The sequence below is a fragment of the Fringilla coelebs genome (genome assembly GCF_963513975.1).
Source record: "Fringilla coelebs genome assembly, chromosome: 4".
In the NCBI taxonomy this organism is placed as follows: domain Eukaryota; kingdom Metazoa; phylum Chordata; class Aves; order Passeriformes; family Fringillidae; genus Fringilla; species Fringilla coelebs.
The window spans coordinates 49028931-49044693 of NC_140032.1; the positions used below are offsets into that span (position 1 = coordinate 49028931).

The 15763-nt window shown below is 41.0% G+C and overlaps 1 protein-coding gene across 3 annotated transcripts in view; it reads right to left on the reverse strand.

Moving 5' to 3' along the window:
- Window positions 1–15763, reverse strand: part of NFKB1 (nuclear factor kappa B subunit 1) — a 57907-nt gene that overhangs the window by 6393 nt on the left and 35751 nt on the right. For 2 of the 3 annotated variants that reach the window (XM_084205168.1, XM_084205166.1), the window contains exons 10-17: window positions 15534–15625; window positions 14829–14967; window positions 12310–12432; window positions 11284–11370; window positions 10234–10428; window positions 7035–7176; window positions 3774–3888; window positions 1634–1835 (exon numbers count right to left, since the gene is read on the reverse strand). In XM_084205168.1, the coding sequence (XP_084061294.1) occupies window positions 1634–1835; window positions 3774–3888; window positions 7035–7176; window positions 10234–10428; window positions 11284–11370; window positions 12310–12432; window positions 14829–14967; window positions 15534–15625 (1095 nt within the window). The remainder of the gene's footprint in view (window positions 1–1633; window positions 1836–3773; window positions 3889–7034; window positions 7177–10233; window positions 10429–11283; window positions 11371–12309; window positions 12433–14828; window positions 14968–15533; window positions 15626–15763) is intronic. The other variant, XM_084205167.1, reaches the window with a different exon arrangement.

Consider the following 15763-nt stretch of genomic DNA (forward strand, 5'->3'; position numbering starts at 1 on the left):
AAATTTAGAAATGTCAGAGTAATGAGTTTCAAAGTGAGAAAACTGTAAAACGAGTTACTGTAGTTACCTCAGCAGAAGTAACATATTTTGCCTACTTATACACTAAAAGATGATAGAATCGTAGAATTGTTTGGATTGGAAAGGACCTCAAAGATCATTTAGTTCCATGCCAGTCCTGCCATGGGCAGGGACACCTTCCACCAGACCAAGCTGCTCAAAGACTCATCCAACCTGGCCTTAAACCTACTTTCAGGAATGAGGCATACACAACTTCTCTGGGCAACCTGTTCTAGTGTCTCATCATCCTCACAGTTCCATCCTCATGGTGAGGGCATTTGTCTTAGATCTAATCTGAACCCACCCTCTGTCCTAAAGCCACTCTCCCTTGTCCTGTCCCTACATGTCCTCATAAAACACCTCTCTCCAGCTTTCCTGTAGGCCCCCTTCAGGTACTGGAAGGTGCTGTAAGGTCTCCTTGGAGCCTTTTCTTCTCAAGTCCCATCTCTCCCAGCCTGTCTGCAGAGGAGAGGTGTTACAGACCTGTGAGCATCATCATGCCCTCCTCTGGCCCTGCTCCAACAAGCCCACATCCTTCTTATTTATGTTGGGGACCCCAGACCCTAAGGGAGTACTCCAGGTGGAGGCTCAGGATTGAAGTTAATGGTGTTAATAAATATGTTCTTTGTACATAAATTGGAACCTGGAGAGTCAAAACCATGCAAGAAGAAAAAAATCAGATAACAAGGTAGAACAGAAGGGAGGAACTACAGAGCTCACCTAGAGCATCTTTTTGCCTCAAGAGAATAGTCTTAAAAAGCAAATCTGCATCTTGTTACTAAACAAGTAGGTACTCCATATTGACCCCATCTGCCACTGAACATCTCTTCTAGAAAAAGGTTTGGAAAGTAACCGGTATATTTTAGTATCATCCTCCTGTAAGGTCACAGTGACCTGACACCTCAAGAATACATGCACCAGAAAGATAATAATAAAGCCTTTTTTTAAAAAACCAACCAACACCCAACCAAAAATTCCTCTCTCTCTGAAGAACTGAACACAGTTTTTTGAATCCATGACGACAATTTTAGGTCAGACATTTTACGATTAGAGCAGGAGTACTAAATTTAAGTCCCCTGTGCACTGAAAAATGGGAGAACTGTCTCTTTGTGGTTATTTTACAGGTTCTAATTCTGTATGGTCACAAAGTGCCAGATATGAAACTCAATACTAGTGCAGAAACTATTTCTAAGGGGATTTCATTCACTAGGCAGGAGGAAACATTTTCTTCCAGGGGGATTTTTTAAAAAAACCAAGGGTGGCATAAGGAACAAGATGAACACAAGTGTTTGAGGTTCTGTGAGACTGAAGAGAATGTACAGGGACAAAAATTCAAATCCATCTGTGTTATGTGACCATTACCATCTTTCTGTTCTGTATAACCAGAAAACTGACATGCCTGTGCTCTCTCATCTGTGCCTGCAGGCATATAAAAATCAAGGACAGCATATGAAAAATGGGGAAAGATGTTATTTTCAGGGTCTGTAACTATCTGTGTAGCAACACAGTGTTGGTAGGAATTGTGGTGTGTTTGTTAAGTAGGGAAGTGTAAAATACAGCCATTATCTTTCCATACCTTCAGCATTAGGGAGGTTGACCATGGGAGATACCTTCTCATGCCTGAGGAGTAGACTCAAAATCTTGTCATCTCCTTCAGTAGCAGCTAAATGTAAGACAGAATTGCCGTGGCGATCCAGAAGGCTGACATCTGCTCCAGCCTTCAGCAAGTCTTCCACCACCTTTGCCTGCTTTGTGATTACTGCCAGGTGCAGGGGGGTCTGCAAGTGACAGAAGCAAGCCATGAGAAGATAAGCAAAGCTACATGACTTGCACAGAAGTCTCTGAAACCCATAAAAGCTCCTAGCATGAGAAGATTGTACACATATGTAAGATTTTAGTTGGCTTTGGAGTGGTGTAGCTTCTTTTCTACTGAATACTACAAATCGGGTTTCTACGCACTGGAAATAAAAGCTGCCTTGCCAGTGTCAGCAGTTGGGCTTTGGGAGGAGCAAAGATGCTGCCTACTCTGTAAGCCAGGGCACTGACCTGGCTATCTGAGCATTGCAGTGCAAGGGAGCTGGGAAATGAGATCATCCCTGTGCCCCCCCACACAATGCAAGCCTGGTTCCACTGCTGCCAGGTTCATGCCACGGTGGGAGCACACGTGCTTTCCAGGCCCTACTCAGAGCCTTTAGCAATGAACCATGCTTTCATTTTGCTCCTAAATCAGAGATTTGGAACGACGGGCATAGGAGTTCCTTATGGCTGCACAGAAAAGAAGAAAATCCTGCAGGTTCTGGGCACTTGTCAAACTGCAGAACAATTGTGCATTTGTGCCATGTGTGTCGAACTAGCTGACCCCATTTGCACATTCCCCATGTCTGTGCACCTGCAGCACTGAGCAACGCTCAGGCTGAGAGGTTTTGGGACCTTCCAGAGGTTGGTTGCATACTGCATTCTTGTCAGTTCTGAGCATCATCATACTGAACATACATATGCATGTCTTTAAACAGTAAGCATGCTAGTGAGGTCTGGGAAATGGTATTTCCAATACTAAAATAATTTAAAAATTGAGTAAGACTACATATCTATATTGCCTTGACAGAGGACTTTAAAAATAAAGACTAATTCCAGCTCTGCACAATAAGCTTATGTTTGTCAACAGATCTGTCAATATATTTGCAATCAATTACTGCATCTATAAGGTATATGTCAGCTTTCAGAATATCTGTAGAGAAGGAAAATTCTAGCCCAAGCCTACATTCTCTTCTGCCAATGGCTAAGGTTTAAGTTGAAGGTAGGGAGGGCTGTAGAGGTTCTGTAGTCAGGGATTTATTTCTGGTGTAAAGCCCAGCTTTGCTTCCTGTTTCTGTTAAACACAGGGCACAGAATTCAATTCAGAATCTTCTGCTTACTTTCAGCAGCCTCCACATTTCAAATAAAAATGTGAAGGAAAACAAGTCAAAATAAACCCCCTGGGACTACCTGTATGGAATTAAAACCTGCCTTTACTGTTCACAGCAAAACAAATGACACAAGTGTCAGAGTGCAGCTCAATGGTGTGCACAATCTCTTTGTAAGAGATTCTTTACCACAAAAGTTGCCACAGCTCTTTTTAGAACTTGAATTACAATGCAAACAGGCCAGACTATAGCTGAGGAGACAGAACAGTTCTGTGCCTGCCAGTTCTTTTCCTCCTAGGTTAAAGACAAGGGAATGGGCTTTTCTCAGTTACTGCAGAAATGACAGGGAAATCTTGGTGCTCACGTGATGGGCACAAATACAATCTGAGCTGTAGGAATGGCAGAGGTTATTATGGCTTCCACATATGCCTACAGATATGTGCCCACAGATAACTCATGATGCAGGAACTGACTCATGATCCCAAGTTAAGCAGTGTCAGAAAGGTCAGAGGAGTCCAGAGCTGGCACACTGTAATCCATACCTCTGGTTTAGTGACAGAGAAGCCAAATACTGAAGCCATGAACAGAAGAATTTACTCTTTTTGGCCTGTTCCACAGTTAGCCCATGTTACCCATCAAGAGAATAATGGACTAAACCAGTGAAAACATGCTCTTTCCTCCACAACCTTCCAATATATCCTTGTCTATAAACTTGTTTGCATCAGTCTGATCTCTTCCCACAGACAGCAAGTTGTGCAATTTCTTTTTTACTGGCTAAACAATCAGCAACACTTATACCCCACAACTGCTCACCTGATAGAGGTCATTTCTCATGTTAATGATGTCATTGTAATTCAAACGGGGCATCACTTCCAAGAGGTTTTTCACCAGCTCAGTATGAAGGTGGATAATTGCTAAATGAAGGACACTGAAACAAACAAAAACCAGATTAACAAATTTACATTGTTTTCAAACTTATTACAAAAGTTTCAAGGCTTTGCTGTAGATCTGAATGCATTCTGATATAAACACTTGACTATTAGAGATAATGATTCCAACACTAAGCATCAAGACCTAAAGTGAATCCCAAGACAGAAAAAAAACAGGTCAGAAGGTAACTGTGTAACCCCTTCAATCACAAAAGCAAACTGAGGGTGTCTTTTGCTGCCCCTCAGCATTACTTTACCACTAGTCTAATATACAAAATGTGTGGCACAAACCAATTATTTCAGAAATCCTCAGATTCTCTGCTGGTTTGCTGTTTTTTCATATTTTGAATTATGCAGCAGATAAACACTTCTTACTGTGAAAACCTTCCTGCAGAATTTCCACAAGCCTCTCTGCTACCAAAGCAGATTTTCCCTTATGGGTTTCCCCAGATCTGTGGGTTTTTCTTTATTTCGTTTTCAAACAGAAAAATGACTAAGGACTCAGGCCCAGTGACTAACAACCACAGGATTTGCAACAGTGGCCAGAGGCATCATGCCAAAAAAAGCACCTGTTCTGAGACATGAGTGACTGCATAGCAAGTCACTTTACTTCTGCTGGGTTAGTGCAATGGCCCTTCCTGTGCTCGTCTCCAAAGGAGGCAGGTCCCTCACCACCAGTGAGGGCTGGATGTGTAACATGGCACCGGGAAAAAGCAGGTTGTGAATCCATCACCCCTGTCCCACAGAGCTCCATTTGCCTTGCTACCTTAGGATTTCATTTGAAAATCATGCCCTTTGTTTTCAAACATACCCTGCCAAGCCCTTCATTGGCACATGCTGGCCACCTTCTAGACTCATCTTTGAGCAAGTTGCTGCTGACACAAAATATCAGCACAGGACATGAGGTGTGTCTGTATATGCCACTCCAGAAACACCTGAACAGTCTCAGATTGACACTTTTGTCAGAAAAATAAAAAGGAAGTTCCATGCCATTCAGGGCAAGAAGTCATCTAGAAACTGAGATGGAGAGCAGTCAAAAACAGAAGATACTTTAAAAACAGAAAAAGATAACTTACAAACCAAACTCATCCTTAAAGGGCATTTTTTAATTGATTCTATATACTGCTGCTGGAGGTATCATGGCAGCATGATACTTCCCTCCTTCAACTCCCCTGTGCTGTACAAACAGTCCCACCATTACTGGAAAAGTGCTGTTCCTCTGCTCTGATAGATGCTTTTCATTATGCTCTGTATCAGGCTGACATTTTATTTCCAAATCTCACTACAGAAACACATTTGTTCTTCTATTGCTTTTAGTTCTCATTTCAGCAGCAAGTAGTTTAATTTTACCCTCCCATTATATGTGATGCTGCTGACTAGACCACGAAAGGTCAGTTCCATTTCTTAAACATTCCTACATGAAAAGATGCACTTGAGCACCACTGTAGAACCATCAGATATCTACAGAGCAATGGTACTGGTATAAATACAGTCACAGCCAGAGTTACTGAGTGTTCACTGTAAATATACACTAATCACAGGTTTCTGGGTTCTCACTCAAAGCTATAAATTGCTGACAGCCAAGTTTTTTGAAAGGCTTAAGCAAAATCTTTCTAGTTGCCATATAATTTTAATGATTAAAGTGCAAAGCAGGACAATTTATTCATTAATTTTGACCTTTTTCTTCTCCCCCAAGAGAGCTGGAAGACAATCACCAAAGCTTTGCTTTATCAAAAAGTTGTGAAATAATACAGATGTGTATTATGCTCACAGAATAAATCCATCTCAGGAGAAAGGCAATGAGAACTTGAGCCTCACATAATTGCAGGTACTTCTTGATCCAGCAAGAAAATAACTATTTATTATCATTCTAAAAAGTATTTTAACTTAGTTAAAATGCTCTGCAAGTCCAAATCTGAGGAGCACCTTTTTGGTATTTAAATGCAGGGCCTACTTGCTCAATACTCCTCTAAGCCCTCCCTTTTTTTCCTTAAACACAGAAGCTGTACTGTCTATAGCACTTGTAGATTTTGTTGCTAGCTCCCACCTCCTTCATATTCCTGCTCTTCTCAAAAGCAGACATCAGGTTTCCAGCTGGAAAGCAAAGCTTGTAAAGTAGCTCTCTCTGATTGCGCAGTCCTCTCTCTAATCTGAGGCCTATTTTCACTGAAAATTGAGTGAAAGTGGTGATCTTTCTCAGAGTAATTGAACAGTGGGATACAGGTCTCAGTCACTTGAAATTTTCCTTCTAGCTAGACACCTTGAGGCTTATCTGGCTTCTACTGTTCAAAACACTACAATTCAAGGAAATGTAGGTGATTGCACAGGGCCTGCGAGCTAAAAAGGAAGGATGTGATAGTGTCACTTGCTTATGCAAGAGATTATCTTTGCATTTGTTCAGAGCCCTGTTGCTGAATTTCATTTTAAATAACTACTGATCATTAGTTCCTCACAGTACTTCACTCTGAGTTCCACAGAACCTGCATGGCTATAAAGTAACAAAGTGAATTTCCACTCCAGCTCACATTATTGAAAGACTGATCTGCAAATACTAGCAAGTCTGCCACAAGCATCTGTGCAATGCCTTGGAAGACAACAGTACAGATGTAAGCAAGAGCAAAAATAAAGCCCTCTGGAAAGAACTTGATACCAGTGGGAGAAATGCAGTATGGACCCTCCAGCGGGAGAAATGCAGTATGGACCCTCCAGCTGTTGTTTCTACATCTCCTGGTGCATCTCTTACTTGAAGCATCCTATGAAGACTTTAGGACTTGCATGGAATAAAAAGCAGGGCCCTCACCTTCAGCACCAAGCTGAGGATCCCCATACACCGTGTATCATGATGCAAGCACAGCAATTCATGCTCAGTCAAGATTTTAAGTAAAAAAGGGCAAAGAAACTCAAACTCACAACATGTTCAACATACCCTCAATGACCAGATTATTTTCTGACAGGTTTATGGTGTACATGACTTCTTTGCAAATGAAACAAAAGTGTCCAAATCACAGCCATACCTCTCCCAAACTGCAGAAAGAAGTGGTGCCATCAGTGATTGGCACCCATGAGGGACAGAACAAATTGACCACACCATTCTGCCCCCAAAGCCATTGATTTCAACCCAGCAAGTGCAGTGTGATCAACTCACTTGTCCCCATTATCATCCTGGACTGCAGTGAGATGGCGCTGAGCCGCCAGCAGCATCTTCACATCTCCAGTTACGGCATAATCGAAGAGAGCGTTGCAGTGACGCCTGGCAAGCTGCATGGCCTTCTCCAGGAATAAGGCATCTGCAACACAAAGTTTCCTCTTCATCAGCTACCTTGTTTTCCTTGGAACACCACCTACTTTTGACAGGCACTTGTGCTGTCACAGAAATACAAAGTGCAGACCACCGAGCATTATTTACTGCTTCACTGAGATGGTTGCTAATTACTTCTGAGGGGTAAGGACAGAGGGAACGAATGCCTAGGAAGGAAAGGTAGGTGCATGCTGAGCGTTCAGGCAGCAGGAACCCTGAGAACAGTCAAATCTGGAAGCTCCCTCTAGTCTGACTGGCACTGAATTAACAGCACTGATGTGCAGTTGTGTGAAGTGAGACAAAAGGAGCAGAAATTGCATCCGGAATTTGCAGGTCCGAGTAGTTTTTCCTTGAGAAAGCTGAGGCACGGGAAGCCTGAGTGACCCAGCAAATAATGCAGAGAAGCTCAGAGAAAAGCTATGGAATAAATGCAGGGCTTTGCACTCCTTCTCTGACTCAAACCATGCAGTCTGGTCTGCACAGCCGGAGCACAGAGAGTCTGTTCTGCTGTTTAAAACATTTCACTTTTTGCAATGCTTAGTATTTGTTTCCTGATTTTTGAATTATAAAATGGACAGCCACTGAGATTTCAAAAAGCAGAAGTTGTCGTGGTGGGGAGGCAAAAGGGAGAAATGGGAGAAAAGAAACTCATTTACGGAAAAAAGTAACTCTAGCTGCTCTGTCAATATTTTTGTGGTTCTGTATCAGCAAGAAACTAGTGAAAATGAAACAGATGAGCTCTGAAACTACCGCGTCATTCTGTGAAGCAGTATCATCTGAAACCAGCCTGTATTTTAAACAGTTTCATCTTTCTATAAAATCTTGTAAGGTTAGGAATTACAAAGTGCAAACAAGTACAACAGACTGTGTCATTTAAAGCACACACGGGGAGACAATAGCCAGGATTTCCATTGACACAAAACCAGGAATTTAACCAGGTCTGCAGCGTGTCCCTGATGAACATGAACACATCACTGCTGTAAGGCAGAGACTTACTCAGCTATCCATGGAGCTTATTGCTCTGGCCAGTACATCCCTGTGGCTGCCGTACTATATGCCTGGGCTGATGGATTTATATTTGCTATTTACCTCCTAACACTAAATGTGTTATATTCAGGATACATATTCAGGTTAAAGGGTGTTAAGCAGTTCAGTCTTTTCTCATTATACATATTTCCAAAGTTCAAAGAACTGGATATTGAAACTCCCTGGTTTTCCATATCAAACACACAGGAAAGATAACCTTCAAAACATTATATGTATCTTTTAGTCTAATAACCAAATTATCTAGCCTGCAGTAGCTATTTTATGGAGCCTGTTCTTCTGCACCAATTCTTTGTGTCATCTGGAGCTAGAAATTGCCTCCTTTCATGCCATTATAATAGATTTTTTAAGAAAAGGTCAGCTTCCTGCCTGCAATATTAATTGCCTGGAAAACAGGTAAACAATTCAGACCCCTCCTTCATGACAGCTAAATGGACATTGTTATTTCTTCATATCAGCACAAGATTTTGTTCTCTGAACCAGTCACAGGATTTATCACAACCAAAACTACAAAGAGGAGGTTCCTTCAGCACCATCCGTTCCCAGATCACAAGAAGCTACACCTTGAAGGTGTTTACAACTACAGCCCATCTCCTGTGTCACTTTGGATTCCACGAGTTTCTAATGCTGTTAATAGCAAGTGTCAGACAGGGCTGACACACACAAGGTAATGTGCTCTCTCCTTGATCCAGGGAATAACAAAAGTGGTCTAAAACATGTTGCACTTGGTAAAAACCAGAACCAAGAAATTCCTTTGTGGTCAATTCCTATCAAGACAATGTCTCTGCAGTCCAACTACTATTTATTTTTATTTTATGCTAAGCATCATTACTCAAATCCTTTAAAAAAGTGTCCACCAACTGTTTAAAAAAAAACAATCCAGAAAATGCACATCTTGCTGTCTGGGAAAGGGTGATTTGTAGTCTTTTTATGTTTTAGAACTCTGCTGCTAAACCAGTTCTAATGACTACCCTTGCCTTCCTTGTCCTTTTGTTTTGTTGCCTGAAATAAAAAGACAAAACCCCTTACAACAGTATTAAAATGGTAAGATAAAAAAACAGTTCTTTATTAGAAGCTTCCAGGTGTGTCCATAATTATGGGCTATGGGCACACCAAGAAACAGATTTCCACAGGTTTTGTACGTGTAACAAATTATCCTATCTAACAGACATTGTCCAGTTAGGAGAGCAGTTGGTTAGGTAATTTTTCCCCCAGGTACTGCACAACTGGAGTTGGTCCAGGGCTTCTTTGCCCCACTGCTTTTATGTCTTCTAAGATTCTGATTGGAAAAAAAGAAATGTTCTTTCTGTAGGCCCTCTACTTGAAAATAAGACTAAACAGTATTTCAGGAGTGTGTTAGAAGGTTAGCTTATTACTCTAAAATCTAAGAAAAAGGGTGGGAAAAATGCCGGGAACTGTATAACCACATATTAATAGTCTACAAAGCTACAAATATATTAAAAAAATACATAAAAAGCAAAAATGTTTAGGCATTAGTTTGATGTGTAACACTTTGCTACTGCAGTTATTTTACTGTGTACTTGCCAATTGTAAACAGATACCTTTACATTTTAAATTCAAACCAATAATGCTACTTTGCACACAGTTCAGCAGTGTTGCAGGGAAGACCTACTGCAAGTCACTAACATCCATTAACTCATCCACTAAAGTCTCTCAAGTATCAAAAGCCAATTATATTCCGTGTGCCTTCACTTCTTGTAGCTTCCTTCCTCGCACAAGTTTATTCAAAGGCAGTGTTAAACATGCCCAGCAGGCAAAGCTGTCTCATCTCCTTGCACGACCAGCAGAAGCTCAAGTGTCCAAGGCAGTAGGAAGGTGGAAGGTTATCTACAGAACTAGGTATAGGGATGGACCTTAGATCTTGGAAATTCTCATGTTCTGACAACAGCAAGCAGACATTTTTGCAGTTTCCAAACCTTTAATGCTTGCTTTGCAGTACTGCAGTTTGATTTGCCCTAAATAGATTTACTTGCTCACTTACCCTGCCACCTGCAATCTGCTTCGCTTGCTTCAGTCTTACAGCAAAAACCAGAATCCTCCTTTTTCTCATGAGCAGATGTTCTGCACTCGGTGCTCTCCACGGCTTCCACCTTCATATCACGTTTCACGTCCCATTGGTCACTTTGTTTATCACAGCTCTTTCTGTCTTGTTCAGCTGTGCAATTTGATAAACCTTCTAATAAAAAGTAGAATAATTAATGTCCCGTACCATTGTTTTTTAAAATACAAATGATAAAACTCAACTAGACAAAACCAAACCCTGAAAAATTAATACAAAAATTTACAATGTAAAACTTATCACTAAACTCAGGAATCATAATTCCAGCTGCCAACACACATGGACAGACAGACACAGTGATGTGACTGCTCTAAAGTGATGTTAAGTCTTTGATAGCCTCTACTTTAGAAATAAACTTTTATATATTACAACAGATTTACCTCTCTTCATGGTGCAAGAATGTAAATCTGAAGTACTCACACAAAATCTAGCGGAATTACTCAGACACATTTTTTTTTTCCTAACAGCAAATTCATCCCAGAGACTCTGGAAGTATCTATGGAGTAATCAACATGTACATCTGAAATTACCTTCCTATTTTAGGAAGCCAAGAGTATCCTTATTATTAACTTAATCTTTTCCATTGATTTCTCTGGGCTACAGGGTAGTACCAGACTGTGGCAACAAAGGAAGATACATTTTCTGTAGTCTAGTCCTTGGGTCATCTGTAATCAACACATTCAAGCAAGCAACAGGGCTGTTGCTAGAAACAATACACTGAATACAGAAGCACGTGGAGGGGTTTTGGTCACTGCTTCTCAGGACTGCACAGTAAAAAGAAACTACACTTGGAGAGGAAAAAAGAGAAGCAGGGCAGTATAAGCTACACAAACCCTCTGCTGTCAGAGGTTTGAGAAGAGGCCCTCTCCAGCATGCTTAGCTAGACCTGCCGGACACTTTGCATTATACTGTAGAAAATGATACAGGTCAAACTCAATTAAACTGTTGGAAGAAAGACATTTATGCTGTTACCATGTTTCATGCCAGCATTGGACTTAGTTGTGCCAGGGAAATGCATCCCTCCAAAAGCAGAGTATCCATATGAAGGAAAACTGAACCCTAAAGAATGGAGAAAGATTAAGAATCAATAGCATTACATCCTAAAAACAATGAGAACACCATCAAAAAGAACGCTGAACCTAAAGAACTGAATTTTTATTTTCTGCATACCTTCTGCTTTATTCCATCCAATTAATTTTCCAGGCTAAAGATGAGCTCCCCCCTACCCCTTCAAAACTCCAAAGAAATTCTAGGTGGTTGGCTAGTGATACTCTCTATCGCAACATCCACAACACCACACAAATGTAGTATTGCTATGTCTTTCCTCTAAAACTCAACTGAGACATCACAAGCTGCCTCTGTGCTTTTGAATCTTTGTGATTACAACACATTTGTATTCTGGTGTTATGCTGTAGATGTGCTGCCAGCAACACATGTAGCAGTTTGAAAACTGCTGCTCTATTCCCTGCTTTAAAAAAGGGTTGTGATTCAGGCGACATTTGCTGACCTATAGGTTTTTAATGCTCTGCTGCAAGAACCAAAGCAATGCTCTCATGGTCCTGCATATCGGATATACTCTGATTTCAACAGATAGAGCACAGTAGAAAATTTACTAAAGAGTATCTCCAAATTTTTAACAGTTCTTTGCACTAACAGAGTTAATTTGCCAAATTCAGACTGTGGTCCAAGAAACAGTTCAGAACCTGTTTAATTTTAGACACCCAAGATGACAGTTAACTGAGCTGTCTCATGAATTTCAGTGCCTCCAAGGCCCTAGGATGCAACAAAGCTTCCAAAGTGGGAAGGGAAATCGGATGATGAAGTGTTTAGAATAAGGAGATGCTTGACTGAATTGAGTAACAATAGAATAGAGGCAACTGAGTCAGGTCTTATATGCCTAGGGGACAAAATCCTCTTTACATCTTAAGTCAGCATAAACATCTGTCCTGCTCTGAAAGTAGAACCCTCTTCCCTCTTTGCCCAATGCTGCTGCCTTACCAGAGCCAGCACCACCACCTGCCCCTCCGTACATGCCACCACCTCCGGTGCCACTGCCCCCACCATAGCCATCGGAGAAGTTTGGCATGAGCTTCTGCCGTTTCCTTTGCACTTCTTCTTTATCTGGGATAGAAGGAATGAGAGAGCAGGGAGTCAGTCCTGGTCCTGCTGGTGGCAGGCACAGCACACACAGGGTGTGCATACAGAAAGCATCACTACAGTTATTAGTTTATAAAGGACAATGTAGAGTATGGTAGAAGAGTCAGTTTTCCTCCAGCTCCAAATAGCAGAAAATCTTTGTATTGGAGCAGAGAGAACAAGCCAGTGCCAAGTCCCCAGTCAGACCAGCAGCATCACTTGGGCCTGCTTGGTCTCTTCAGCCATGTCACTGTCTTGCGCTCAGACTGAGGGGACACATGCAGAGGAGATGTCTTGGGGGACTCAGAGCTTCCTTCAAAAGTGTCTCATGTACTGAGAACCCTGGAGAACAGTGGCCCCGAAATTCTTCAGTGTCTAAGCCAAGTCATGAATCAGTACAAGTGCTCCAAACCCCAAATTTGTTGAAGAAAATTTGCCTTTGGGGAATATAAGCACAGGCGCTTCTTCCAAGCCAATCTGCTTCAGAAATGGAGCCTTATCAGAGGATCCCAAGGCACTTTTGAGTTTCAACAGAGCAGAGTACCTGCAGTGCCTTTTCAACTTTGGTTTAAGGGATGGCAAGAAACGGTGAAAACTATGCTTGCTTGAAATGATTTACTTAAAATACTGTAACAGCCACTAGAACAAAGACAACTTATTTTCAGTCAGGGACATATTACTGTCAAACCATGCTGGGTAGCAGGAAAAAAAAAAGCCTAAACTTATTTTATAGTGTCATTACAAAATAAGACTTAGTATCCCTGAAAAACAAAACACAAAGCTTTAAAAGGACTATCCCAATGACTGGAGAAAGTGAAAATGTCATGACAAGAGCTACAAAAATAGGAATACAAACATTACATGGGTTAAAATCCAGTAGAACAGTTGAGAAAATAACAAAATATCATTTGTTTATTAAACCATCTAGTAGTTTTCAACAGCCATATGAGGAAAAGAAATTTCATGCACAGGCACATCAGTCAGTGCAGCAGATGAGACAGCTGAATACACGAGACAGTACACTGACAAAGCCACGTGCATTGTTTCCAGGTACACATGATGTGTAAGTATGTATGCATGCACACATCAGGCATACTCACACTGACGAGGAGAGAAAACCCTAGAGAGCAATCTAGTCAGAGAAACACAAAAATCCACATATGTGGGTTTAAATTTGTGGGAACATTTGCAACAAGGGGAAAATATAGTTTCTAAATAGCAATTTCTTGATGAGATTGTATAGGGGATCTGAAAATGCCCATAATGTTGAATTAATTTTATTCGATTAAGAGGCACATAAAAGAGGTTTGCTTCAAATCTGGCAACTTTGCTCTGCAGCTGAACACTTCACTTCCCTTAACACTTGTGAAGAGGTTCCGGAAATCATTACCAAGAAGAAATCCTCTGGGAACTGGAAGCTTTTGTGAATTCATGCTTTGTGCTATTTTATTTTAAGAGTTGTGAAGTAGACTCACTTGGACCACCACCACTCCCTCCTCAGCTGTCCTGAATCTCTCACACTAATGCACATTTATTTTAGAGACTCTGACAGGGAGTTGATTTCAACACAGCTCTACCTTAGGCACAGAAAACATTGAAGGATAGAACCTGCAGGCAGGTAAACTCCTAAGCAGAAAGATAATCTTAATACAATGAAACACCAATTATGACTTGGGCCTCAAGGCATTTCCATATCATCAACATTATTGGTATTTAAAAGCTTGACTGCCAATGTCATTCCCATCAAACATTTCAAATCCAGACTTCAAAGGGCACAGATCTGCTGATTAAACTTCTTTTCACCAATAATTTAGGGAGCAGATCCAATACCAATCCTCTAATTCTAAGCAACTAAAATTTTAAACAAGAGATTGAAACAGCACTTTCTCTGCTTGCACAAGAAATGCCTTGGGCTTACTAAACTAGTACAGGCAATTAGAAAATACAGAAACATCAGTGTCATTGGCATGATGGTAAAAGGTAAGAACTGCAAAACATGTGCCTTTTCCACCAGGCAGCAAACAGGTTGTGGTTTAGGGTTTCATCTGAGAGTACTGACAGTAAAATCTCTTCAGGTATTATTTGGCAGAAACTGAGAGGAAGAGTGCCATCTACTGTATGGATAGGCATGAGTGCATATAGGGAATCTGCAAGGAACAAGCCTCACTCAGAAAATACACATGGATTTACTGCCTACCAGTCCTACAACACCACCTACAAAACCCATTATAAACCACACTGCATATTGACTCTGCCCAAAACAGGGAGGCAAATACATTTTCTAAAAATAACAGGTAAAACCAAGAATTCCTCACCCAACCAGTTCTATCTTATTAAAAACATTCATACGGACCCAACTTAGAATGGGTTTAATGAGTTACCTTTGATTTCTGGATAGTAGAGAAAAGGCTTTGGTTCGCTTGTTTCTAGATCAGATTTCCTACGCAGTTGTACAAATACAGATGCTGGCTTTGTGATATTGACATCTCGGTATTTGGGTGTTTTGAACACAATAGCAAACTGTGAAGGAAACAAAGACACGCATATCTGTCACAGAGCATGGCTTTTGACAACTTGGCTTTTGCATTTGCACTATTTTGAAGGTGTTAGTTTAGAGCTCTGGAGGCAAAAGTTCAGAGCAAAGGGCTGTTACAACAATTAACTTCCATTTTAGCTTTCAGTTTCACTTCTGAGGTTGACTCCTAAAGCCTTTTGAGAAAGACAGAACTGCCATGCTAAGTGCCACCACATCCCATATGTCAGTACTGTTCTGTTTGTCCCCTCATCCTTTAGGATCTCTTCTGTGGCTTTCTCTGTGTTCACAGGAGCTCTCAGAGCTGTTTATATGTCCTATCTCATTTTACAGGGGGTGCACGTTAAAGCAATGGGGCTTTCTCCTAATTTCCTTGCACACTGTATTCTTAGTCACCTAAGAGATGTATTTAAAGAACTGTTAAGTTTTTATTATTATTAGGAAGCAACAAACCAAAGAGGAGGTCAGTATGGGATGCAGATGCTTTTACATAATTTACAAACTATAATATAATCCTAGCTTACAGAGGTGGGACAAATGCTCTGTTACTTACCTGTCTATGTACATCCGTAGGAGAAAAATCTCCAAAGCCCTCCCACATACCACCATTCTCATCTTCTTCATAGAAACGTATCTGAATATCATCTGCAAAGAATGAAAGTAACACTCTGGGATGTTTGTGCATTTGTTTAACCTTTGGCTATGGTTTTTTCAGATAAGTATCAACATGGTCACTTTTTGGCTGGATGAAAATACTACACAATACATCAACTACCTTTATCT